Source organism: Chiroxiphia lanceolata, chromosome 1 (assembly GCF_009829145.1).
Source record: "Chiroxiphia lanceolata isolate bChiLan1 chromosome 1, bChiLan1.pri, whole genome shotgun sequence".
Classification (NCBI taxonomy): domain Eukaryota; kingdom Metazoa; phylum Chordata; class Aves; order Passeriformes; family Pipridae; genus Chiroxiphia; species Chiroxiphia lanceolata.
Window position 1 is genome coordinate 102902029 of NC_045637.1, and position 27502 is coordinate 102929530.

Below are 27502 nucleotides of genomic sequence, written 5' to 3' on the forward strand. Positions count from 1 at the left end.
GTGAGAGAGGTGCTCCTGTTGCTCATCTTTGTGGCCCTCCGCTGGACCCTCTCCAGTAGCTCCTTGTCTTTCTTGTACTGAGGAGCCCAGAACCCGACAGGCACTCCAGATGCGGCCCCACCAGGGCCGAGTAGAGGGGGAGGATCGCTTCCCGCGACCTGCTGCGACACGAAGACGTCACAGATACGAAGAGAGGCAGAGGTCCCCTCAGACACTCAACCTCGGCTTTACGGTGGTTTACTTAAACTAAATAAATTTAAATCAAATTACGCGGTGACGTGAAGCCGCCGTCCACAGCGCCCGCCGCCAGGTGGCGCTGCCCGGCCGTCCCGCCCGCCAAGGTGAGGCGCGCGCGGGGCGGGGCACGCGCGGCTCCGCCCCGCCCCCCCCCGGCCGGCGCGTGCTGCCCGCTGCCCTGCGCGAGCCCGCGGCGGCAGCGCCCGCAGGGAGCCGGGCCGGGAACGGGACGGAGACCGGGAGGGGAAGGAGGAGGAGAAGGAGTCCCCCTGCCGAAGCAGAAGCCCCGCGCCATGAGCCCCGACGAGAAGCCGCCACCCAGTCGCTCCCGCGGTGACTGGGCGCCGCCGCCGCCCCAGCCCGCTGCCGGGCGATCCGGGCGGCGGGGCGGGTTCCTGGCCGAGATCCGCACGCCCATCCGCACGGAGCCCTTCCAGGAGCGGTACAGCCTCAGCCCCGGCCGGGAGCTCGGCAGGTGAGCGCGGTGCCTCCCCCGCCGCCCCGGCCGAGCCCAACTCGATGGCAGAGGAAGGAGCGGGGCCGAGGGGCTGAGGGATCCCACCCTTGCGGGGTCTCTGCTCTGCTGGGCAGAGCCGCGTCCAGGGGCACCCAGCGGTGGCTCTGCCTGCGGTGGGTCAGCCCATGGACGTGCCCATAGGACTGGCTTGGCTGGAAGGGTGCGGGGAGACGGCAGTGCCCCCTCTGTCTGTCCCTCCTCCCTCTGGAAAAGTCACCCTCAGCTCCTTAGCCTTGCGAATCTGGCTGGGAAGGTGCTGTGGTGTTCCCTGGAAGCCGGTGTGGAGTAGTGGGTGATGCTGTAGATTTCCATTGGAGAGGGAAACCCGCCTTTTTTTCCCCCCCCCTTTCTCCTTGGGCTTTGTAATCTGTGACATGCGGAAAAAACAACTCCAAACTCGTTTGGGGTAACAAATGCTTGAGAATAACCTAATGATGGAACTTTTCAAAGAGTTAAAAAGCTGGTGGAAATCTTGGTTTTGGAAGTGATTCCACACGCAAGGTTTAATCCATTTATAATTTCAACACCTGTCTGAGAGAAAGGAAGGTTTGAGGCAAAAATTCTCATTGGAAGGTTTTTGCTTCTTGGGAGCTACATATATAGAGTTTCAGCACCACTGAACCACTATTTTTGTTTGAAATTCTGTCACTTCTCATAAAAAGAGTAACGCTGTACCTAGAATTGTATGTGCTTCATCTAAAGAGTATTCAGGTAAAAAGGATTAGATGCAATACCACAGGATATATGACAAGATACCCTCCTCAATGTATGTTCTTTTTCAAGTTACGCTAGCTGTGTTACTCAGTTTATACAGCAGCAAAATCAACCCCTTTGGAGCTAAAGAGGAGTTTCAAAGCAAATGTAGCTGCAGTAAGTACGTCTTAACAATTTTTTAGGTTGCCTAGGTGTTAGCTTAATGCTCAGTTAGTAACTCTGATGTATTAATAGGATAATACCTGTTTAAGCATAGTGAACTAAAGTGTTCCCATGGGAAGCAGGCTGCAAATCAGCCAAAATTCTAAGAAACAACCAAGAAGGCGTAGGAGCAGTATAGAACAGGATGTCCTGGTATCACTTCTGCTTTTTTTTTAATTTTTTTTAATTTATTTGAAGTTCAGATGAGTTTTCAGAAAATATTTTGCAGTTCTACCATGGAATTAGAGTTTCTCTTAGACCCGGGTGATAGTCATTGGCTTGGTCAGAACATGAAATAGATGAAGGTTCCTTCTGGCGCACAAAAGTACAACTGAGATTATTAGCCTTTACACTATGAACAAGAATTAAGTACTGCAGCAAGTCTTAGTCTGCAGTTTAAACAAGTAAATCTGAACATGGCTTTATTTGTGAGGAATATTTTTTGATCAGAACTGTATTTAAAGATGAACTTTGCATGAAGGTTGTGATTTTGCACCTGTAGTTATGTTAAAATGAGTTAAGTGACAGTTATAAATGTTTGTCTTGGTTTTGTGCGACAGTCACACATATTTTGGTTCAGACTATCTTCTTCTCTCCACAAATGTTTTCACTATCTTGTCTCTTAGGATATATAAATCTATACACTTGAATGTATGTGCTTGTTTTTTTATTCAACAATTTTGAATGCTTTTTTTTACTACACTTTTATTTCTAAAAAGTGGATACTTTGGCTCAAGTACTCCCATTAAAGACCATTTTTTGCCAACTCTGTGACAAAACATAGGTGGAAAGTCTCTCTGCCACTTTTAATTGTTATTTTATTGATAATACGTTAGCACAAATTGTGTCACTTCTATATGTTCATAAAGTGTGTAATTCTCTACTTATGGATAAGGTTTATCTTTACAAAAGACTTGGACAAATTAGCACCCAAGCATGACAGGTTTTCATCCTAGATGAAAAGCAGTCCTCGTGCACACAACATAATCTATCATAATTCTAATTTGGCATCTGAATTTGCTAACAAAAAAGTTTTTTATACTCATTTCCCAGAATTAGGGAAATAATTTAAAAGCCAGACTTTAGGTGGGTTTGAGAGTAATAACATTCATATGAATTGTGTTTCAAACTGACAGTGGGAAGAAAAAACAAAGTAGATTTATCACTTTTGCTGAGATCAGGGCTGTTGTGTGAGCTCAACAGGTCTGTGTGCTCTTGGGCCTCCAGTTCTGTCTGTCAACACATATATGTTGAACTTTCCGTGGCACTTGGAACCTCTGTTTTCTGTTCCCTTGTAACCTGTGTGTGAAGGAGGTGGGAAGAAGGGGGAACATGTTAAAATATTAAGGTGGTGTAGTTCTAGCAATGCAAGCAAAGCTTAGGCCCCTAGTGGCATCCTAGGAAGCAAAGGTCCTGGGGGAAGCATTGCTGAAAGTTGTCCATGAGCCTGGAGGAACCTGATCACAATGTCACCGGAGAGACTTGGGTGCAAACCCATAGGAAGTCAGGCTTCATTAGTTCTGCTCATGGGAGAAAAAACTGCTTTGAAAATGTAAAGCTAATGTGCTTCAAAATGCTGCTGCTTCATTCAGTAGCTGAGAAGCTGTTTGCAAGTCTACTGAGATACAGCTGTTGGGAAAGCCAGGTTAATTTGAGAAAAATATCAAAAACTTAGTTATAATGGCCACTCTGGAAAGGAAATTATTTTAAGTTGCTTTGGATGACATGGAAATAGCAGTTATTTAATGAAATTATTTAATATATGAAATTTTGGTCCAGTCTTCACAGCCTTAGTAATTTTACTGTCCTCAAAATCAGAATGTTCTCACACAAATCTTCAGTTGCATGAGGTTTAAAATGAAACTTACCTGTGATGAATGTTTTCAGGGTGCCTCTTCTCATCAACTCACTGAGACTTAAATGTTTTCAGACAGCGCTAGCTTGAGTTAGGTTAGTTTGAAGTAGTGTAACCTTTGCAGAGGACAAGACACCAATTGCTTAACTCTTCGTCTTACCATCCATGCTTAAGCTATAATTGTACTGTAAAACAGGGAACAATACATTTTCTACTATGTAGAGCTTCCTTAAAGAGTCTAGTATTATTATATTTAGTTGCTTTGCTCATTTTCCTCAACAAAAAAAACTCCTAATTACACACAGAATATTACTAGACTATTAATTCTTCAGCTTGCTGATGGAGTATTGCACTTTTTTTTTCATATGAAACAAACTATGCACATATTGGAAGTTCTGTGTACAGAAAATAATACTCTTGATGCTAGAGCTGGCTTGGAGGAAGGCATAAATGACTGATCTCCCTGTCTTCTGGAAGATAGAACAGTCACCTTAAATGATTGATCTAAAATAAATGTTCTAGCAAAATAATGTGTGCAGTGCACACATGTAAATAAGTCTAGTGCAATTCAGTTGATTCTCCTCATTCCCAGTTTTTTGTTTAAGCAGACAAGCTCATTCTCCACCCAAAGCTAAGAATAAGAAATACTGTAATCATCTGAGAAGACTGAAATATTCTTTGTTCCTGACTAAGTTACCTGGCTGTAGTTTCACATGAAGGTAACGCGTGTCTTAAATCCATTTTTTTTTCCCAAAAGAAAAACAATTCTGGCATGAACTTTCTTATTTCTCAGGTAGCTTTCAGTAATGTGCATCTTAGCAGGACATGACACTTGTACAATTTTGTGAATCAGTGAGAATGTGTCTGCTATCACACTTCTGTCCTCAGCTGTTTTCTGCAGAGGCATTGCTGGGGTGAAATAGTTGTGGAACTAAGTGAAAATGGAAAAGAGGTAAAGAAGAAGTCTTGCAAGTAGTTGGTTTCACCATCTGAGAATAAATTTATGTGAGTAAACTGTTTGTGAGCATCGGAAATGGAATCCCTGCACTTTCCTGTTTGGAAATCCAAAATCGTCAGGGGAAAAATCCCACACTTCAGAAAAAAAAATTGATACGAGTTATGAAATAAATTGCATATATTATTGTAGATCTCAGAAAGGCTTGCTGAATTTTATAAAAAGTAAATATCTTCACAGGAATTGCTGTTATTCCTGCATTTGTTATGGTGACAGTGTTTTATAGCTCACTTAAAAAATAATGATTAATGTAAGGTTAGTTCTTTGTTGTTCTGAACCTAGGACAACCCAAATTAATTGGTGTGACATAAATGTTCCTGTTTATCTGATTTGACATTTTATTTGTGATTTGACACTTTTCCTTTAAGCTATGTGTGCCTGATGAAACAATGCAAATTCTGTTGGCAATATGACAAGGTGACATTGAGCTTCTTTGTAATCAGATATGATTTATCTTAAATCATAACTCTTGAATGAGACTCTTGTGAGGACTGAGAACTACTTCTAATTTCCTATTCTTGTCTCCCTCCAAAGCATTTTTAATTGTGTTGGGATGACCGGTAGTCTGTTTTCAACTTGGGAAATGTGCATTAGGTTTTTCATCTCAAAATTGTTTTTCCTTCCGTGCAATGTTCTCTCTGCTAGCTCTTCTTAATACATTGAACTAGCAATGATGGGATCTAACACTCTGATGTATTTTTTTATAAGGAGTTCTGAAAAGCAGGATTTTAAGAAAAGCAAAGATGAAGTGTATGCAATGTGTACTTTGTAAGAAAGCTTGTTTATAGCTGTCTATCTACTATTCTTTCTCAATCAAAAAGAAATTCTTTAAAATTTATCTTTGGCTTAGCCATGCAGTGAATGCTATCTTTGGATCTTAGCTCTGAAATTTTCTCAGACATGAATCTAGATCGCTGCACAGTAAATAGTTCTACTAGTTAGTTATAAACATCAGGTTTGTCAAGTTTGATCTTTTTGGGGATTGTATTCAGAAAAGATGAGTTCTAACAGGTAGTAGTTAAATAGCTCTAATTATAGGCATAACCATAAAGAATCTGGGCAGGATTCTTGGTCTCAAACAACTAAGAATTATTATTATTCGTCAGCCAACTGAACTCCCGCGTAACCTGTCCTTTTAATTACGTCACCTATCAGGCTTCTGGCCAGCTCAGCTAAACAGGACACGTGTGGCCACACAAACGGTGGTGGCTCTTGCTGTCTGTTGCTGCTCCATGAACACTGTTTTATTTCCATAATGACTAATGTGCGATGAATTGGCAACATCAGTACTCATTAGGCTAATTAACTTGCTTCCAGATAGATTTTGTATGTAATTCAGAACAGCGCAGTGCTTGAAAGCTGTATTATAGAGATTTTAAACTTTTCTAAGATGCTTTCTCTAGGTCCTTCCCTGGTGCTAGAATTAAAAACTTTTGACTGTGCTAAGGCAATGTTCAACCAGAAGGAAGCGGTGCATTCAGAGACTATTTGAGGAAATCAGAGAAGGCTGAACCCAGAAAGGGGCCTACTTATTTTGGAATAAAGGCTTAGTATCTATCAGATATTAGAATAACTTGGTGTTAAAGAGCTTATCTGTTAGTTTCTCAATTTATCTGTTGGGTTTTTTTCTTATCAGTGTAGTCACCAGTTGGTTTTTTTTTTCTTGTGATGCTTTTGGTGCTAAGAACTTCAGCAAGTATTTTAACACTTTTGATAAATACATAGCTTTGTACTGTACGTGAATTTTAGGATACAAAATCCTATAATATTATTTTCATGCATTTGCAAAGCTCTATAGTATTGTCTTCATGTATGCATTAATAATTAAGAATTTTCTCCCAAAAAATTTTATTCAAGACATTGAAAGCATATTCTTACTGTTTGTCTGCCTACACCAGACATCTGGTGGGCTGAGCTGTGATCTAGTCTTAATACACATTGTGCTGTAGATAATGTGTGCTTCCACAAAATATTATTCCTAGATGAATAACTGTGGCTGTATCAGTAGTTACGAGTCCAATTATTTTATTGAGGTTGCCCAGCAAATACCCACTTTGTGGGTGTTTATTCGACTTGATCCATTTAGACTGTGTGATTTTGAAACAAATGCCTATTAAAAGCAAACTGACCACAACTTGGTTTAGCAGTTACATTTTATGGATAGCAGTCTTCTGCTAGCAGGTCAGGAGATGTGAAAGTGAAAACTTTGACGTGAGCTGAATTAGTTAATTCTGTGAACTTCGGCTTGCAGGTGGGAGAAGCAAAACTCGTTGTAATTGTATTTCAAAACAGATGAACACTACTATTTTGGTTTTGGCAACCCTACAATAAGTTAAGTAAAGAACAAAAATAGAGATCTCCAAGCTATTCCTGCAGCTTTATAAGAGAATGTTTACATGTAAACAAAAAAAGATAGTTTTGATGAAGATTATGTCAGTATGGTAAGAACTAAAGTAAGATTACTATACTTCAAAGTATGAGAATTCATCATTCATTAGATAACAGGTATTAATTAAAAAACTTTTCCAGTCTAAAAATCAGCACTGTATGAATGGAACTGAGTGGAGTAGGTGGTGCAGGACTATTGCAGGAAGGTTTAGAGCAGACACTTCAGCCAAAGTGCTGTGGGGGAAGTCTCCTGACGTAAGTGCTGCAGTGTGGTTTTAGCTGCCCTGCTGGCTTGGTGTATCATCAGTTCTGTGTTCTGTGGAAGATGACGCTCATTAATGTGGGCTGAGCACTGTGCTCAGCTCTGCACAGTGTGCCTTCCTGCTCACCTTAGCATTGCTGCAAAAATTCTATTAGAAAGCTTGACGTTAGTTGAGCTACTTAATTTTATTTGAATCATCCCTGTTGCTTACTTACACAGTGAGACTAAGGGATTTTGAGAACTGTTAAACAATCAAAAAACTCTGGTTCTTATCATTTGAGACATACCACGGTGAAAATACAAAGTGCCATCTTTGAAAATGCAGAGTAGAGTCTGGATAGTGCATGGCAAATAGAGCAGGGTTTGGTGAGAGTGCTGGTTGCTCTTCCCTTGAATATGGTGGAATACTTGATAAAAACAATAACTGAGTTATGGTGAGGTAGTCAAATTGCCTTCAATTTGCCTAAATTTGTACATTTGGGTTTTGCCAACTTTTTTAATTAATGTTTTGAGGATAACCTAATCTTGGGAACTAGCACAGCTTTTTTATTCTGTATCTTTGAAATTCAGATTCTTTGAAGCGATAGATTTTTTTAAATTCCTTATTTTTCATGGAGGTTACATTACACTGTGGGCTGTAGTTTTCCTAACTTTTAAGCACAGGGATCATCACTCAGCAAGGCATCTTTCTCTAAATTTGGAATAAATTTTAAATGTACCCATTAATAGGGATTTGGTTCAAGTTTCCTGAGATGTTAATTTACAAAGGCAGTACTGAAGCTATCACTAATTATAAATAATCCTTATTTAATTTCAGGGGAAAATTTGCAGTAGTGAAGAAGTGTATCCAGAAAGACACTGAAAAAGAGTTTGCAGCAAAATTCATGAGAAAAAGAAGAAAGGGCCAAGACTGTCGGATGGAAATAATCCATGAAATTGCAGTCCTTGAGCTGGCACAGTGCAACCTTTGGGTCATTAACTTGCATGAAGTTTATGAAACTGCGACAGAGATGATTTTAGTCCTGGAATAGTAAGTATTAGTAATAAGTCCTGAATAACCTTCTGCAGTAAATGCTTAAAACTAACAGTGTAAAAATACTGTGTATCAATGTGAATAATGTGGAAGTTTTTATTGCTTGCCTGTTACCCTTGCTTAACTTTGAAAAGAATTGCTAAGAAAATCACTATTACAAAAAGTTATGTGCAGTCTCATAATTACTTCAGATTATAATAAATTTCTCTAATTATGCAGTATCTTTCAAAGCTGAACTATAATTTATGTAGCTTTAATAATCTTTAATGAAATGTGAACTGTGTACACTCCCTACTTGTAAAAGAGGAAGAAGAAGAATCAATGAGGATCTGTTCATAAAATGAAGTTTATTTCATTGACAGTGACAAAAATGGGGTGAAATTTGTGGGGTTTTTTTACTGGTGAGATTAGCTGAGTTGATTAGAGCACTGTGCTAAAAACACCAGGGTTGCAGGTTTGATTCCCATACGGGTCATTCACTTAAGAGTTGGACTTGATGATCCTTGTGGATCAACTCCAACTCAGAATATTCTGTGATAAGAATCTGTGATAAGTTATGGAAAATATATTGAAAGCAACATCATTGTTAGAAAGAAACTATCAAAAACCCCTACAATGAAAAGCTCTCTAAAACGTTATCTTTTGAGGGAAGGAAAAAGAGGAGGAGAGTTGAGACCTAGAATAGTTTCTTTCAAGGGACCTTTGCCTTGTGACTCTGCACATGTCTGTGTGGTTTTCTCCACTTGAGTTTGTCCAGATGGGTATTGCTGCAGCTGTTGTGACTGTTTATGCCAGTGGCTTAGATACTTGACAGCTAAGTTCCAAGATGCAGCCAAATGCTTGTTGCTAAGTTCCTCTTCAAGCTCTATGGATTTTAAATAATTAGGAGAACACTGAGACTCAGTAGTTCAGAAGTGACTTAACCTGTCTGCTAAGATAAATCTGGTTTGTACAGCTCTTTTCTTACTTGATATCAAAAAGAAATTGTGAGAAATCTTTTCTCCCAATCACATCTTCTTTAGAATGAGATGGTGTCTGCTAAGGCAAAATTCCTTCTAGAATACATTTTTTAAACTTCATTGTGCCCTCATGGAATTCACAATATGTGAAATACTCAAGTATCTGTTATAAAGCAGAGCTGTGACAGAGCTTCTGGAGTTTTAACTGCTGTTACTGGAGACTCATAAATATCTGCTTTGGACACTAGCAGAAATTTAAACTAGAATACGGTTTAAATTTCTGGATCCCATAGTGATTTAATGTGAGCAGTAGAATCCAAATGAGCAATGATTTTTCCGATAATTTCAATGCAAAACTGCTAGTTTTCTTTTAGATCTCAATTCTCTTGTAGTTGCAAAACTGTTTTAATCCAAAGTATTAATTAACTAGGTTGTTCAGTAAATAGCAAAATTATTTTGTTTATGTGCATCAAACAGTCATACCTTGTTTCAGATAAATAGCTATGTGTTAAGAGTTATAAATTACAAAAACAGTCTTTCCCTGACTTCAGCAAATATGTCTGGATGCTTCTTTAATGTCAACATGTTTCAGAGACATGTTGCAACAAAGCAGGTATGAATGTTAGTGAATTTCTGACATTCTTTATGCAGAGGATTAAAGAACATACCTAGACTGCAAGCTTCTCTAGGGCATTTCAGTTTCTGTTAAGCTTGATGGTCTGTGTGGCAGATCTTTATCTTGTGAAGGAGTAAAACAAATAATCGTTGACCACTAACTTTATCTGCTAAGGTTTCAAAGTTTCTTGTCTTGATGTTGAATCTGCCATAAGGGCTGAGGGGAACACCTTGTGTTTTGCCTTCAGGAAGAGAAGTATTAATGTTACATGGAGGGTTGTCTTTCAAGTGGTATCAATTTTTGACAAAAAATGAAATTAAAATTAGCCACTAACTGTTAAATATTAAGTGTTGAGCAATGGGAAGCAAAGAGATGTTACAACGTTGACTTCAGCTGTGGCGTAGCAAATTGGTGGCTGTCTGCATCCACCCTGACAACACTCTCTGTCCTAAGGAATTTTACTGAAAAGGTAGAGATACAGTCTGGGAAACTTGACACATCAAATATAAAAGGAAAAAAAGCAAGTTTGATAATTTTGGGGCTTGATGCATGTATACAACTTACCTGGCTTTTTCCAATTTATTTTGAAAGGAAGAGCAATAGAGCATCTGGTGGGGTTTTTTGTAAGAGTTCCATCCCCATATTTTTACAGATCTGTTGAAGAGAGAGATGATATTAGTGAGTCGTTAGTGGGTCAGATGTTACAGAAACCTGTAAGTGCAACTTCAAAAATCTAAGCTATTAAGTACTGTGTTGTGAAGAGCTTCTGAACTGAACCATCACCTGCCAGGGTCTTATGTAAATATAGTAGACTTCCATTATGCCTGCTTTAAGAAAAAAGGAAAAAGTTGTCTCTATCATCTTGAAGGCACAGTCAGTGTTTATCAGATATGCTGGATGGAGTGTCTTTCTCACCTGTAGTTATTTAGACTTGGGTAATGTTACTACTTGTATTGTCTTGGACATTATTTATTGTCCTACTTACTGAAGGTGTGACTGGTTGGAGTAGGAGTCTGCTGCAGGAAACTATTCATTTGATATGGGATTCAACAGATAAAACTTGAAGCAAAAACACTGTAGTCAGAAATAAATGTGGTGCTCCAAGGTTTGTATCTTGTCTAGAGTAATTAGCAAAGTTGTCCTAGATGGCAGTCTCAAATCAAGACTGGAGCTCTTCAAAAAGTTTTAGGGGAAAACTTCTCAAATGGTGTTAGTAACCTTTTGTTTGCATTTCATTGAATTCTTGGGCTGCCTGATTAGAAAGGCTAGGGAGAAAAAAAAGCATTTGTCTGGGAACCAAGAACTTAAAAGAACAGTATCTACAACTTAATGCATTTGGATACTTCTCTTCCCTTATGTCCTCTCATCAGATCTGGATTTACGGTTTTCTCAGGCTTTGGGGACACTGGTATGTTGTGGTAGCTTTACAATGGAAAAACTATCAGTAAATGCATTTACTATCTAATGGTGTACCTAGCCAAGGGAAGGGGGTATGGCTGTCAGCAGCAGTGAACATGAGCCTTTCCTTATAGTGTTACAGCCACTTTGGTGTGATCTTCTTGTATTATAAGCTCCATGTACAAAAAGTAGATGAGTTTCTATTATCTTGCAGAGATAACCTTTCAAGACAGACTTTTAACCAAGCTTAATATTCAGGAAGTACATGCAGACTGTATATGATCTCACTCAGCATTGAAATCAAGTATATTCTAGGAACTTGTCTACATATCTGTACTCCGATGATTTGTACTTCTGAGTCCTTCAGAACGCTAACTTAACGTCCGATCCATTAAAGCGGGGGGAATGTTTAATTTTTTTTTCAGATGCGCCAAAATAGATTTGTTCAATATTTTTCTAATGATATGTTGAATAACTGTGTAAGTGTATCATAAGTGCACTTGAAGGAAGTTTGGTGCTGAATTTCGTACACTGCATTGTTAAGATACATTTCAAGGAAGATAAGTAGTCTCCATTTAATCTAAAGTCAACAAAGATTAGTGCTCCAGACTTCCAAATGACTTTTAGCTCATTTATGCTGATAAGCAGTAATAAAGTGTTAGCATGCTTTTCATTGATGAAGAGCAGTTGAATTTCACTTTGAACTAGAAAAGTTCATAGCACAACAGTACTTTCATAAATAAATTAAAATAGCTAAAGAATTATGGTTGCCATACCTTTCAAGTTTGGAAAGACTTCTCAATCTCACTTTTTTTTTCATACACCTAGGTAGGGGAGCATGTACTAGAGAAATAATGCATTCTAAATAACACTGGATTTCAAAATGTTGTGCTATTAAATATTTCCTTATTCCTTTTGGTTTTTTCAGATTAAGATGGCTTGTTTTCCTAAAGAGTTCGCTGTCCTAAGGATAATTCTTTGCTTTTATTCCCTAGCAACATTTTCTGTCTAGGTGGGTGGGGATGCCCAGTTGTTTGCAAAGTTATTTCATAATGACAAATAGAAAAACTGCAGTTTAATGGACAATGTGTTCTTAGAGAAAAAATGCATAAATGTTATTAACACCAGAGAACTCCTGGTCTGCATGTCTGCATACAGAAATCATAGCAATGACATGCCCATGATACTTTCCTAGCAGGTATTTTAATCTCTTCTGTTGTTAGATTATTTTTTTTTTCCCCAAAATCTAACTGGGGAATACAAAATAACCGAGTTGAAAGTATTGTTAAGGAGCTTGGCAAAACTTGACATAGATGTGCGGGGCAGTCTTTTTGGAGTTCACTTTGACATTGTACTTCCAACCACTTGTGACTGGGTTGGCTCACAGCTAGCTGACTGTTTTGCTTAAGGAAATCAATTAACCTCACTCCACAGAAACAATACACAAAACAGTCTTGCAGTATCAAATTTCCATGTGTTCTTGTAAATGGTTGCTGGTAACTTGTTAGAGTGTGGTAATTTTTGGATAGAGTGAATTGTCCAGAAGGAGTTGTTCTCTCTGCATCCTGAATAGCAAAATTGAAATAAAAAAATGAAACATTATATGTGAAGTCACTGTTCAACTGTTTTGTAAAGCCAAGTGTCTATGGTAGATGGGAACAGCAACGTCTCATAAGTTATGAAGTGGGTGTGCATATGTAAGGGCTGTATTTGCATGTCTCACTCTTAAAAATGCTGATGAATCCAGGCATCTTCAGAAGTGCTGGGAGTTACTTAAATACCTTTTTAAAAAAAAAAGTTTTTCTGGATCAAGGGTTTTCTACTCTCTCATGGTAGCACTGTGTCTCAATTTTAGTGATGGGACATTGTTTCAACTTTTATTGCCTTGACTTTTATCACTTATAATTCAGAGTTCTTTAAGTGTAGTATTAAAATTCTAGGTAGCTTACATTTTAGCTTGGTGCCTACTTCAGTGTTAATTAAGTTACACTAATAAACAAATGGTAACAGATGACTACCAAGCAGAGATATAGCCAATAGGGCTTTATAAGGCCCCCCGTGCCCTCAACTCCCACTGGTTTTTCAGCTGGGTCTATTAAATGTAAAGTAGTTGACAACAATAGGTTTTGAGTATAAATCCTATTTCACAGAATTAAATATTATATAAATTAATACAGAAGTATTTTTTCCTTACTTGAAGTGGCAGAGCTATACCAGTAAAATCCCAGGGTTGTTGCTGTGAAACACATTGTGTTAGTAATTTTGGTAGTAGATCTTATCACTATATCATTATAGATCACTGCTAAAAAAGAATTAAATCACTCTTTCAAGTAATATATTATGACATTCTTGAAGCAGAAAGTTTAATTTATGGATTGCAGTAGATGTTTTTCTATCCCTGTCTGAAAGATCCAATTGATGTTGCTTTTTCAAAGTATTTGGATTAGAATATTAGAATACACTAACCTGTAAATACACTTTGTCCATTTTAAAAATGTCATTACTATCTGAATCCTGTTCAAAGCTGAAATATTACTACTTTCATGGATTAAATAAAAATGGACCGCAGAAAGATGCAATAGTGTCAGGTGTATGCAGTTTTTCAAAAGAAACTAAAGTATTAATGTTCCTTTGAAAAAGTAATTTTATTCTTGAGCTCAATCATCTGTGGTACAGAATGAAGAAAATATTTAATAGACTTTTTAAGAAAGAAAATATTAGTTTAATAAATGAAATTGTACTACTGTACCATTTAGCATATAGAACAGAAGTATAAAACTCTTTAGAAAAGGTTAAGATTTAACTTTCTTTTAATTTATTTTTTTTTTAAGAAAATCTGCAAGGGAAAATTTAACAATAGTGAGAATATCTGGGAAAGCAAAAAACATTTTTAAAGCCATGAGACTTTTCAGAGCTCTCAGACTGTAGCAATGAAGTTAATATAGGCAAAATGAGAATTTGAGTATATTTAAGTGTTCTTTTTCTGAGAGTGCACGGTCTAAATGCACCATTTTTGTAGAACTCTCATTTGCTGTTGTATTCGTATTGAATATGCCTCACTGTCTTCTGGATTGCCTGGGTAATACAACTTGTTGGGAAATAGCAAGCAAAGGCAGAGTAGATGGCGATGCCTCGTGAAAGATTAATGCTTGTGCAGAGTCACGTTTGGCATGTCACAGTTTGGTGTAACTGGAGGAGATGTTGTCCTCGGGGGTTTCACCACCTTTCACTAAGGAGTGATTATAGGATTTCATGCAGAATGATGTGTATATGTGTTGATTTCATAGTAGTATTTCAACAATCCACATGCAAAGTGGCCCCATTCTAGTGTCCTTACGCCCATTTTGTTTTAAGATGGAGCCTCTGCTCAGTTTATTTTATTTTTGATGCTACAGGGTTATGTTGTAAAACACTGTCGGTTCTCTTGAGTCATTGCTATACAGAGATGGTACTGTGTGTGGCTTCTGAATACTTTAAAAACATTCATTCATATGTAGTTATTTTTACATTTTTGTTACTTTGTTATTTATTAAAACATATATAAACAAAAGAGGAAGCAAGCCGAGAGCTAAAATTTTCAGAAGTATTTTTAGATGAAAGATGTTTAGAGATTCAATCCAACCCTGTATACCAGAGGCTTCATAAACAATTCATTTACAGACTTTACATTTAGTCTTTTAAGTACATGCAAAGAGTTTTGAGGAGGATGGGAGGTGGGGCTGCTTTGCTTTATGTTTACAAAGGCTTACCTTAGCCAAATTCCCATGTAGTTTCATAGGAATGGCAAAAGGCACATCTTTTATGAAAACACTGTTCTTAAACAAATGTGGCATTCATCTGGAAGAATAGTCAGTAGTGTTTCCAAAGCAGTCCCCAAAATTTCTCTAATTTAAATGACTAAAATCTTTGCTTCCCTATGTAGCTGCCATATAGCAGAGAACATTTCTGAGGCTGTAAAAGCTTGTCAAATGTCGAATAACTGAAGATATCACTATTGGACGCTACCACCTGCTGCTCTTGCTTACATGAAATAAAACAGTGCAAGTAGAGCAAAATGGGTGCTATAACTTAGTCTTTGAACTAATAATATTCATATTGTTCCATAGTGCTGCTGGAGGTGAAATCTTTGACCAGTGTGTGGCTGAAAGAGAGGAAGCCTTCAAAGAAAAAGATGTTAAACGACTTATGAGGCAGATATTAGAAGGAGTTTCATTCTTGCACAGAAACAATGTTGTTCATCTTGACTTGAAGGTAAGATGATTGCTGTATTTTTCTCAGTTTCTGAGCTGCTGACTTTCATGCTGGTCATATGTCAAAATAATGCTAATATATAATTAACACAATTTTTATCTAATTATACCTTGAGTGATAAAATTCAGCCTTTGGGATAGAATGATAAAATTTAACCTTGGGCTTTGCAAGCCTTTTGGAAAGTTTCTATAATTATGTGAAATATAAACTTCATTTGATTAAGTGAAGTGCAGTGAATTCAAGAGTGGATTTGCCTTGCACCTTTAATTGCAAATGAGTGCTTTGGGTAAGACCTAACGCATTTTTAAAGTGCAGTAAAAATGTCTGGGTATTGTATGGCCACTGAAAAATAGGTTTGTTTTTTTGTATTGTCTTGAGTTTTAATGAAGCAGAAGGGTGGCAGAGACACTGGTAGTATCAAGTATAATGTTTCAGAATGAGGTGTTCATATAGGACTGGTAAATTAGTGTGTTACATATGTGTTAAATCCATTTATAGCACTTCCTTTTTCTTTGCTGATAAAGCTATAAAACATAATTTAAATGTTTGCCATTTGCTGCCAAACAGTTGGCCAACACCCTATTGGTATATGAATTATTGTAATTTACTGAAGTAAATTGTTTTTCATACTGAAAAATAGTTTTGACCCAAATTCTTTTTACGTGTCCTATTGTCATATTTATTAAGTATGTTGTAGGCTGCTGCATGTTTGTTCTGTTACTGAGATCCTTACTTGGTTGTATTTTGGCTGTATTACAAAGCTACCAGTAGATTCCAGTATCAAGGTGTACATACTTAATATATAACTTAGCATGTCATCAACCATTCATCAGCTAAAGCAGATGATGAGTCATATTTGCACACAAATATGTCACCTGCCTGGTTTTCCAACCATTTATTCAAAGTATATGTGGAATCCTTTAAAACTTTGAGTCATACACACAGAATATTAATAATTGTACTACAATAATTAATGGAAAATTTTAGCAAGTGATGTGAGAGTAAGTGTTCAGAAAGACTAAAAATGAGCAGTTAGACTTCCCTAAAGTTCTAGTATGCTTAAGCAAGATACTCAGTGTCTCTACAACGGTTGGCCAGTTGAATTTTCTTAAAGCAAAGTGTTTAAAATTAAAACATCTCTTGTGCACAGGATATATTCATACATGTTTGTAGTTAAAGCTGGAGTGTTTCTTAGCACCATCAGCTGGTTATTGTAATCAGAAATGTGTTTTAAATGACTACAGTACTTACTGACAAAAGCAGACTGGGATGTTGATTACAGCATTTGAACAGGTATCTTCTTCAAAGGTCAGGAAATGCTTACTTAAAAACTGTCCAACTGATCAGAAAACTTTTGTTAGAAAATGGACCATAGCAGTTCTCACTGAAAGATCCAACATTGCTGCCTTAAGAAAGTTCATTAGCAGAGCAAATTGTATAGTGATTGAGGTTAACATGTTTATACATTACTACAGTGTGCAATGTGTTTTTAAAGGTGGATCTTAATAGGAGTCCTAATTGCAGTGTGATGACTTTCATGATAAATAAAACTATCAGTCTTTTGCAAAACAAGGTTTAGGGAATACTAATACTCTTCAGAGTATTGGCAAATAAAGATGATGGACACTGTAGGATTAAAAAACATGACTTGCAGAGATTGATTGATTGACATGCCTTGCAAGACTTTAAAAAAAGGCCCATTTTACAAGGAACTCAAAAAGTTAAGTTGGGCGCTGGTTTTGACTGCATATTTGTTAGCCCACTGCCCTCAAACCATCATCTGTTGTATAGTGTGTCTCATGCTGCTTTACCTCATGGCTTAAAGCACTGTGGAATTTAGTAAATACTAAATTTTTTGTAAATGCTACTTTTGTGATGACATTTGGAAGACATGTATGTGTGCTGCTGTTATGCAAGGTGTTTGCCAATAGCAAAGTTCACAAATTCTTGGTAAAATGTTTTCCTTGTACTACTAGTTTCACCTTTGTGTCTTTAAAGATTTTAATTTCATTTGTCCCTTACAAATACCTTTGGAAAGGTACATCCAATTTTCCATACGTTGCACCTTCAAAAAAGTCAAATTCTACACCCAAAAGAATTTAAACCCAAATGGTTGTCAGTATGTAATTGCTAGCTTGTTGTTGTAGTTTTATACTATAAATCTAATGAACTTGATCTATGACACTGACAGCTGGCTTGCTTTAGCTTCTGTTTGCCCTCTTTATAAACAAGATTTTTCCTGTGAGACTGAACACTGGAGAAAGAAGTGGGGTATTTTGATGTGGCTTAAGCAAGGTAGCCACCTGATAATTTCTTTCCAAAAGCATGGTTTTACTGAAAGATGGTTGAAATATGGCTTGGTTTTAATAGCAAAAATACAATTATATAGTCCAGTTTTGACTTGGAGAAAGAGCAAATATAATGCTACTGAGTGCAAATTAAGTATCACTTGACAGTGTTGTGTTAATGCCATTTAATTTTCAGGGTGTGCATAGATTGTAGTCAGGAGTCTTTCATCTCCTCTTAATGGCGCATAAAAGCTGCAGAGTAAGGGAAGACTCCTTTCTCTGTGTTCTCATTTGCTGTTTGACTTGATCTTGAATTGATGTTTGGTAAAAGCTTAAATGAGTTGGGAATGGAAGAGAATTTAAGGTGTGGGGGCTGAGGAAGGACTTGCTGCCTCTTGTCCTCAGCAGAGACAGGTTAAGAGCCCTGTGTGCAGGAGAATGACTGCTCCAAGCAGCACTCTCCTATACTGGATATTACTCTGGCTATCCAACAGACAACTTTTCCCTTCCTTCTTCTCGATTGTGCTCAGAGATGGCAACTAGCAAAATCATTATTTCAGATTGGTTTGGGTGTCATTTTACACCGATATTAAGAAAGCAAACTAATGCAATTACAAAAGTGGCCTGTTAGAATAACAACAAAGGCTGATTTTCTTAACTGAGTTTTCCAGGTGGATTAAGGTGAAATGTTTATTACACAGAAGTGTAATATTAATAGATGTGTAGTTATTCCTTGACTAAAGGAACACCCAATAAACTAAGACAAGAGTTAAAAAATGGAAATAGTAAATTTTCAGAGAAAAAAAACTTTAATTTGAAGTTCATACCTTTACAGCAATTAGAGCGAAACTGTTGGTTAATAGGCAGGTATAGAATATCCATGTTCTACAGAGCTCGTTCTGATTATTTTTTGGGACTTGCATTGCTTATTTTGGGAAAGAAACTGTGATGCAAGCCTACTATGTCTTGTCCTTTAGTGTGACTGTTGCATTTTTTCCACTGGTACACATTTACCAAAAAAAACCCAAAAACCTAGCCCCCAAGCAAACTCTTCTGTTACTTTTCAATTACTTAAAGATATGGGGATCCTTTAAATTTTTTTAGGTCAGACTGATCAGCCTAGTTTAGTGTCTTTAGACACAATGAAGTTGGGTATCTTAGCTAGTCTGTTTTTCCTGTTTCTGTTCATTTTTTCTTGGATAATTCATGTCTTTTTTCCTAGGGATGTGATTTTTTTAGATTATTATAAAATTAGATATCTTGCAACATTGCTGAAGTTAGGTAGGGTGAGGCATTGATTAGTTTAAAAACCTGACCTTTATTACGTGTCCTTAGTCCTTATGTATCTTCTTGAAACCAGCTAAAGGTACGAGAAATTAGAGGACCTAAGTTAGAACCTTTAAGCCTTACTGCAGTAGATGGGGAGGTTTTTAAGTGTTGAGATTTGATGATTTTCATCAGCTATTTCGTTAAGTGCCTGAGAGTGAGAGCAAAAGGCCCTTTATAGAATGTCAACCAAGAGAGCCTCCAGCCTGCTTCTCTCTTGCTTTTGTGGGCTGACCAGCATTAGGCAAACCTAGATATATTCTAGCAGCATAAACAAGAAAGAAACAGCATTACAGATGTGGGAAAATGATCTTCCCTTTCTGAAAGTTTTAGAGTAATGGTGTCTAGCTGAAAACTATGGTAAGTTCATAGCTATGGCCTCTTTAAGGTTTTATGCTGGTGTTTAGACTGTCACTTCACATGAAACCCATAATGATTCCTTAAAATAAGAAAATGACTGGTATCTCATTATGAATTGATTTAGAGTTATGACTCAATTCATACTGTAGACAGGGTTTTTTCTGCATAGGTGTGTTTCACATAAGTTTATTAAAGAAAATAAAAACTAGTTCTGGCAACTGTTTTATCTACTAAAATATTAGAGTACGAGGCTGAAGGGTTTCACAAAACTTTTCTGTTAAAAATTTTGCCTCATGTAAATATAGAGAAAAAATACTTTTCTGATGCTTTTAATTTGCCTCTTCAAAACATAACTACATTTCTCAGTGGGAAGAACATTAAAGAGGGTAATGAGGGAGGTATGATCAGGTTTTTTGGATGTTTGCTTTGCTAATACACATAGAGAATAACAAATATGAACTAAAGTATATGGTGATATGCAGCTCCAAAAGTCTTTATATGGCCACTAGATCCCAGTTTGTGAAGAAAAAAACAAAGAGCTGTTCTTAATATGTAGGTTTACAAACAGGAAACAAATTGACGACATCATGGAGTTAGTTTGAAATACCACGGTATAACTTTGCAGGAGTAGAAGAGCTTGACTTTATTCAGGTCTTGCAGTGAGGAGAACTGGCCCAAGTTTTTTAAAACGTTCTTGCACAGGTTCATTTCTGTGTTCAAAAGCAAGATTGTTCATGCGCCTTCATGACTGACGTACTGTATGGAGGAGAGAACAGCTCTGTGATTAGGGAAGAAATATAAATGTTGGTGTTACTCCAGTTGGATTATCAGTCAGTGGTTGTTTTGCTGTTCTTACTCCCTTTTTAACCACCCTGATGCAAGAAAATCCAGATCCCCAATAAGGGTTTCTTCACTTCCGTGGAACTTGTGCTCACAAGAGGCATGAATGCAGTGTCAGTTGTCCGTGTTACTATTTGTAGAAGTTAATGATAAAACCCAGTGTGATCACTGGCCCAGGGGCAGGGAAGATCACGGTTGTTTTTTATGGTTTTTTTTCTGGCAAGGATATGCTTCAGTTGCAAAAATCTGTTGTCTAAAGTTAGTTTTCAGATTATTTTTTTAATTGAGCTAGCATTTAAAATAGTAAAGAACTTCTTAATGACCACAAAGGTGCTTTGAAGGAAGAGAGCCAAGATCTAGTGACGTCAGCACAAACAAGTTTATCCAAAGGTGATGCTCTTAAAAACCTGTTTTTCAGGCTGCTATATTTTTTTAAACTGTTCTTCAGTTAGTGTTCTGTAATACAGTTGTTTTGTACTTTGAACAGGATTGAGGCTGGTTGCAACAGACTTTCTTTAAAAAGGTACAGTCAAAGTAGTTTTGTATGTTTAGGGTTTTTAAAATGACTGGGTATTTTTGGACACCCTTCAATGAGATGTATTTTACACCATTTATTGGAAGAAAGTGAGGACGGAAGGAAGGGTAGTTAAAAGGGTGATACGAAGGACTAAAGGTACAAATGTGGAGGTACTTATTCTTAAAAGACAGCTATTGGCATGTATTTTGTATGTGTTCTAAGCTAATAAAGATTTGATCCTCAGTTCTAAACAGAAAATCCTGCCACTCCTTTTAGCCTACATGTCTCTTCAAGATCACCTTGGGGAAAATGCATAAATGATCCTGGGTATCGTACTTGTTATGGAAGTATCAATTATCCTACTCATGATCTAAAATAATTATGCAATATGATGTCATAGGCATTAGATTTGGGTGATTCTAAAAGTCTTCTTTTGTTTTTCAGCCTCAAAATATTCTACTAACCAGTAAGTCCCCTCTGGGAGATATTAAGATAGTAGATTTTGGCCTTTCCAGAATAATGAAGAGCAGTGAGGAACTAAGAGAAATTATGGGAACTCCAGAATACGTAGGTAAGTTGTTACTGTAGGAGTGATGTATAGTCCAGGCTTCTGGGGAGTGAAAAGAGAAACTACCTCAATTTGAAAATACCAGACTGGCTGTGTAGTTACAGTGTTGCAAGATCAAGTTATCCCTTGGATGTGGTACTGCTCTAAAAGGTAGAACTGTCAAGTCTTGCCTGTCTAATGAACAATGATTGTCTGCTTGTGTTGAAGATGAGTACATGCTTTAGATGATTCTTACTAGCAATGATAACAAGTATTACTTGGATTAAAAGTTTAAATTCACGTATTCAGTCTCTGAATACAATATTCTAGCCTGTGGAGCTTTGTATCCGTTTTAATTTTTTTTTAAAAAGCCCAAACCATTTCAGGCCTTGAAAGTATACTTGAAAATGTCTTTAAGTTGTGTGGTGTATCTTCATGGTTATGGGTTAGGTTACAGTGCTGGAATATGGAATATTGGATATTTCTGTTTTTTCTTTAGGAAATGTGTATACAGATTCCTTATTTGGGAAGGAGACTGGCCTGGCTTCTGAAGATGGCAATAAAAGGAAAACGTTTTTTTATGCTTAAAAAGAGTGGATGATAGAAATCACTTAACTTGAACAGAAATATCTTAGTTTCAAAAGACTGTCATGCTTCAAATGGCTTACCTTAAATTTTACCACATTATTGCATTATAGAACTATAATGTAATGTCTGCATATGACAAAGCCCACTTTTTTTCCCCCCTCAATAGCTCCTGAAATTCTGAGTTATGACCCAATCAGTACAGCAACTGACATGTGGTAAGTTGAACAAATTAATGGTCATCATAACTTCACTGAAAAGGGTTTTTGTTTGGTTTTTTTAAGAAAAAAAAGGCAAACTAAACCAAAATGCTTTTCTGTTTTTTCACTTTAAATTTAGGAGCATTGGAGTACTGGCGTATGTTATGCTAACAGGGATATCGCCTTTCTTGGGGGATGATAAACAAGAAACATTCTTAAATATATCTCAAATGAACATAAGTTACTCTGGAGAGGACTTTGACCTTGTATCAGAGTCTGCTGTGGATTTCATCAAAACTCTGCTGGTTAAGAAACCCGAGTAAGTAAAATACACAATTGTATATGCTAATGTATCATACTAAATTAATTTCAAATGTAGCAAGTGCTAGTGTTTTCGTTTTTAAACTGTAATGAAACTTTGATTTCACTGTGCTATTACTTTTTATGTATATGAAAAGGTAATTCCTCCATTTCGATCCAAGCTTGTATATTATGAATGCGTACGAGTGTTAGTAATTAAAACTCAAATTAGTTTCAAAAAACTATATGTGAATTGTAGTGTGTGGTACAGTATACTGATTCTTCTTGCAGGTACTTTGCTGAAGTCTTTTAAATGAACTGTGTTTTGAGTCCTTAATTTTGGTTGATAGAGTACCTTGCTCTTTTCTGGTTCATTTGTACACTTTTGTCAGTGGGCAGCAAATTGGAAGTTCCAGGTCTCTAAACAGAAGAGGTGTTTTCTGTGAAACTTCACCACTTCTTCATGGGGCATGTCAGCTACTGAAATTGCCTACTGCTTGTCTATGGGAATACTTTAAGAATGTAAGGGTTGGATAACTTTTCTGTATATAAAAAGAAAATCTATATAAACTTTGAAAGTTGGTTGGCAACATGGGAGCATAAACTCGTATTTAGGGTTCCATGAACTCCTTTATTTTAAATGCTAGCAGTTCATCATCTTGGGCTGCTGTTGGTCTCTTTTGGTAAAAGATAGCTGCTAATGTGCTTTCCCCCCCTATTCTATCAATCTGTCTTTAATACAGTCATATCCTTGGAATAATCTGTAGGGATCTTTTCTGCAAGGCACTGGATTTTGCATTCATTTGGACGTTTATTTTAGTGCTTTCTTTCCTCTACAGGGATCGAGCAACTGCAGAAGAATGTCTTCAACATCCATGGTTAGCACAAAGTGATAATCCTGCTTGCAGGGCCTGGAATAAGAGTGCAGGAGGGGAGACCAGTGATGCCATGCAGAAAGATGCAGATTCTGCCACTGAAAAATCAGTAGATGCTGAGAAAACTGAAGAGGAAGAATCAATAGTGACAGAAGAACTAATTGTAGTGGCTTCATATACACTGGGACAATGTAGGCAGTCAGAAAAAGAAAAAGTAACTGAGCAGAAAGCCATTTCCAAACGATTTAAATTTGAGGAACCATTACTGCAGGAAATACCAGGAGAATTTATTTACTGAACTGTGTGGAGCTTCATAGCTGTATCTGGGAGGCAATGTTTTCTACTAAACAAAAATATCCTAGCCAAGTGAATTTCTGATATGCAATAAATGTTCTAGATAAAAGAAAGTGTTGATAAATGGCATACAAGGAAAATGTGCCAAGTTCTTATTTTCATGGAACAGATAAACAAGATTTCAAGTGGCTGGAAGGAGTTTAACAAAGATTATAAGCTTATTTTTGTTTGTAATTTTTATTTCGGGGGGGGGGGTGTGTTGTTGTTGCTTGATAACAGCGTTTTTGTTAATTGTTCCAGTGTTCTGGAGACGTTGACATTGGAAGTGTTTCAGTGACAGATGTCAAGAGGAGTATTTTAGGACATGTTTTGGCATTTAATGCAAATATATAATGCTGGGTTTTCCTCAGATGCCTTTTGGCACTCCTGACTTTAGTGGAACTATCTGCTGATCTAAAACTTGTATGAGAGGAGAATTCGATTGACTGGTTCGACATCCAGTATGATTTTGAAATCCCTATGTTTCTTTGTTTCCATCAGGAAGATATAAACAAAGACCCAGACTCATATGATGTATGCCCAAACACTGGGCTGCTCTTCTCTAGGAATAGATGCACATGTCCCTATCTATACTGGAGATAGATCTTTATTTGGGAGCACAGTAAAATCCTGCTCCTGAAGGTGATGTGTTTGCTTAAGTCAGTCACTCATGAGGCAGCTGAGATTGCTCCCTTCCCCTCCTGTGCTGGGTGAGATGTGCCAATAGAACCCAGCTCAGTGTGACTGCACAGTGTTAAGAGGGGAAAAGAATTACAGAGTCTGATGTAGGTCCTCTGAAGTTGCTGAAGTTCTCTCCACTGACTTCACCATGTTAGATTAGACAGTATGGCCAACTAATTAGCCCTTGATTCCACCTCCCCCAGTACTTGGCTCTGGTTTTACTGGGAGCATGAGGTCATTTCTGCCTTCTTTCTTTTCCTCTCACTGCTGCTTTAAGGAAGAAAGAAGTATCCTTAGGCTAAATTGCATTAACTTGTTCAATATAGCTTTCACATGAGGAAGAACATACCAATTCCTCTGGAACAACAAAGCACAGCTTATGCCTCCTGCTTCCTGATCACTCCCCTTTAGACACTTGGAAAAACAGCATGTTGTATGGTGGGGCAGAATGGGATTAGGGAGCAGTATGGATGGGTCATAGTTCTCAATGGATGCAGTCCCTCAGAGGACAAAGCTGGGACCAACTGGGCATCAAAACTGGGTGGTTTTTGCAATGTACAGATCTGAGGATCTTGGACTGAGTCCTAGTTTTCTAAGAAATCTTTCATACTGATGCTGTTCCAAAGCTTAATTTTTATGTAATTTGAAGTTTAGTACTATTATATTGCATACGTTTAACTATTCAACTATTTATTTGGTTTCTTTATGCTGTTCCTTTATAATAAACTGACAAAAGTTTTCTTGCTATAAAAGAATGAATAGAAACTCTTAAGCTAGTTTTTCCCCTTTTTCCATGTTGCTACAGACTTTCCTAATTTCAAATGTGTCAAATGTTCTTACTCTGCTTAGTGGGCAGGAAGGAGTTCAGTGCTCTGTGCTAAGGTTACAGTTCCTCCTTCACACAAAAGTTAAATGCCTTCTTAACAAGGCCAGCAGTACTGGGATGATCTGATCAGCAGGGCTGGAATGGTGAGGAAAAAAGTTCTAGTACAGAAGAAAGCTGAACCAAAACCAGTGTGACACTGGGTAGGTAGTTTTCCATAAGGCTGTACTACCAGAGGCCGGACTGCCTTCATTTCAAGCCACATCAGAAAAATTGAACTGTTCTATCAGGCTTCTTCCCCTAAGGAATTACATATTGAGTATTCATGTAAGTAGGGCAGCTTCTCACTCCTTGAAGACCTTCATATAAGAAAACACCCAGTAGTACTGAGAATTGAGTTTGGATTTGTTTTATATTGTAATGCAGAGGTGCCTTTTGTGCTCTGGAGAAATCAGTCAGTTGCTTGATAGCTCAGGCTGGCTGTCAGCCGGAGTTAGACATGAATATTAGAGCCAACAGAGTATCTGTGTTGTCTGGGTGTTTCTGGAGGCAGATGGTAGCTGACCCTACCTACAATGCTGATCGGTTTCAGGGTTGTTAGACAGGACCGTACCTTTCATGAGCATCTTTCTTTTACTGTCCAGTCATTTGCCCAAGACAATTTGCTTGGGTGAGGGGGCATTGACTCATGAAATTCTTCTGTGCAAGATTACAGTTTCTCCCAGCTTCCATCACTGCCATTTTGACTTTTTTTTTGGTACATCCATACTTCCTTACTTTACAAAGTTGAGCAAAGCAGTGAGTTGAAGCATGCTCACAGCCCACCCTTACAAAACAATGTTGCCACGTCTGCATACATAAATGTTTAATAGCTCATGGTTGCTCACAGCAAATTGTTTGAGGAAGTGTACCTGTTTCAATTCTTTGTAACCACAGATCATGTCTCAGATGGAGACTGGTACTAATGGAAAAGAGTAGGTGCTGAGCAGTATACAGTTTGTCCTAGATATACTGTTTTTAATGTATGACAATGAAGCTTAACATGTATACATGAACTATGTACTTACTACAAGGCCAGCTTCTCTTGAATTGGCTGCTTTGAGATTTCCAGTGGGCTGCATTTCTGTTTAACTTTTTGTGCCTTAAGGTGGTTTTATACGGTGTTTTTTAATGTCATTAAGAATTTGTATAAAGTTGTGAAGGTTTAATAGTATAAGTTATAAACAAGGCATCTTAGATTCACCCTATAACAGGGAAAATTTTCCATAACATTTAACTGCAGGACTATCAGCCATCCCACACACTTGAAGCTGTTTCTGTTCTACTGTGAGTGTGGGTAAAGCTGAAAATGAGGTGTTCTTACCCTACACTGTAGAAAGGGACTATTGCGGTCCACGTTCTTGAGGCTCAGTTACTAGTGAAGCAACACAGCAGGAAGACTGGGAACAAATCGTTATTTTATGTGGAAGAACTGGTTTTCCACAGTTCTGTGAACACAGAGGACTGTGTGTACATATGCAAGTCATCTGAAAAAAGCTGCTTGTGTTGGTGGGGAAGGGGCTGATGTGGAGAAAGAATCAACTCCTTGGACCTTGTGGGCAATGCTCTCCCAGTCCCTGCTCTCCAGACTGGGCACCTGCTGGCTGCCTTTGTAGCACTGGGAGCATGGCTGTTTGCTCAGGTGCAGGATGCTGAAGGAATGGAAGGGCAGTGTTCCTAAAGGGTTGTTATGTCTATGGTTCTGTTGCAAGACCCATGAACTCTATCAATAAGAGGGGTAGGTCCAGGCTTAGACCTCCCTTGCAGTTGTTGGAATAAACAGCAAACACCTAACTGAAAGCACAGCCTTGTCTTCTCTTGTTGCTATGTTCCCCTCTTTAAGTAAGGGGCTATAGATTTTATAGTCACTAAACTAAAAGTTCTGCAAAATAATATTTTTCATTTTGTCCAAAGCGGAATTTGCATTGTGATTTGTCTCATTTGTCACACTTTTCATTTGTGGGTCCCCGAATAAAAGCTTGTCCCAGCTTATGATCTACCAAGTGAATCTTGAGAGCTGCTAAGTCACAAATGCAAATAAAAATTAATTGCCCATTCTCCACTGATGGTACTCGCAGGGAATGGGGAAGGAGGTGGGCCTTGCACCGAGTTACTCCATGGCTTAAGATCTCTCTTGAATATTTCAGGTGTTGTCCCTGGAGGAGAGTTCAATATTTTAAAGAAATATTGCCAGTTCATTGTACTTCTGATAAGGTGTTTACTGTTTCAGGAACTTTACAATAAAGGAAATTTTGTTTTCTGAACAGCTAATGGGTCTCTTGTTCTTTGTGCTTTGGGAAATACTTAAAAACATGATCTTTCCTTGAAACAGCATTGCTGAT

At 37.7% G+C, this 27502-nt stretch overlaps 1 protein-coding gene across 1 annotated transcript; it reads left to right on the top strand.

Annotated features, from left to right (window-relative positions):
• Nucleotides 1-408: 408 nt before the first annotated feature.
• STK17A (serine/threonine kinase 17a) lies at nt 409-27426 on the top strand. Its single transcript, XM_032700027.1, has 7 exons — nt 409-712; nt 8007-8219; nt 15302-15446; nt 21222-21348; nt 22079-22127; nt 22249-22428; nt 23249-27426. The coding sequence occupies exons 1-7, from the start codon at nt 531-533 to the stop codon at nt 23580-23582; spliced, it is 1230 nt and encodes a 409-aa protein (XP_032555918.1). The 5' UTR covers nt 409-530; the 3' UTR covers nt 23583-27426.
• The last annotated feature ends 76 nt before the right edge of the window (nt 27427-27502 follow it).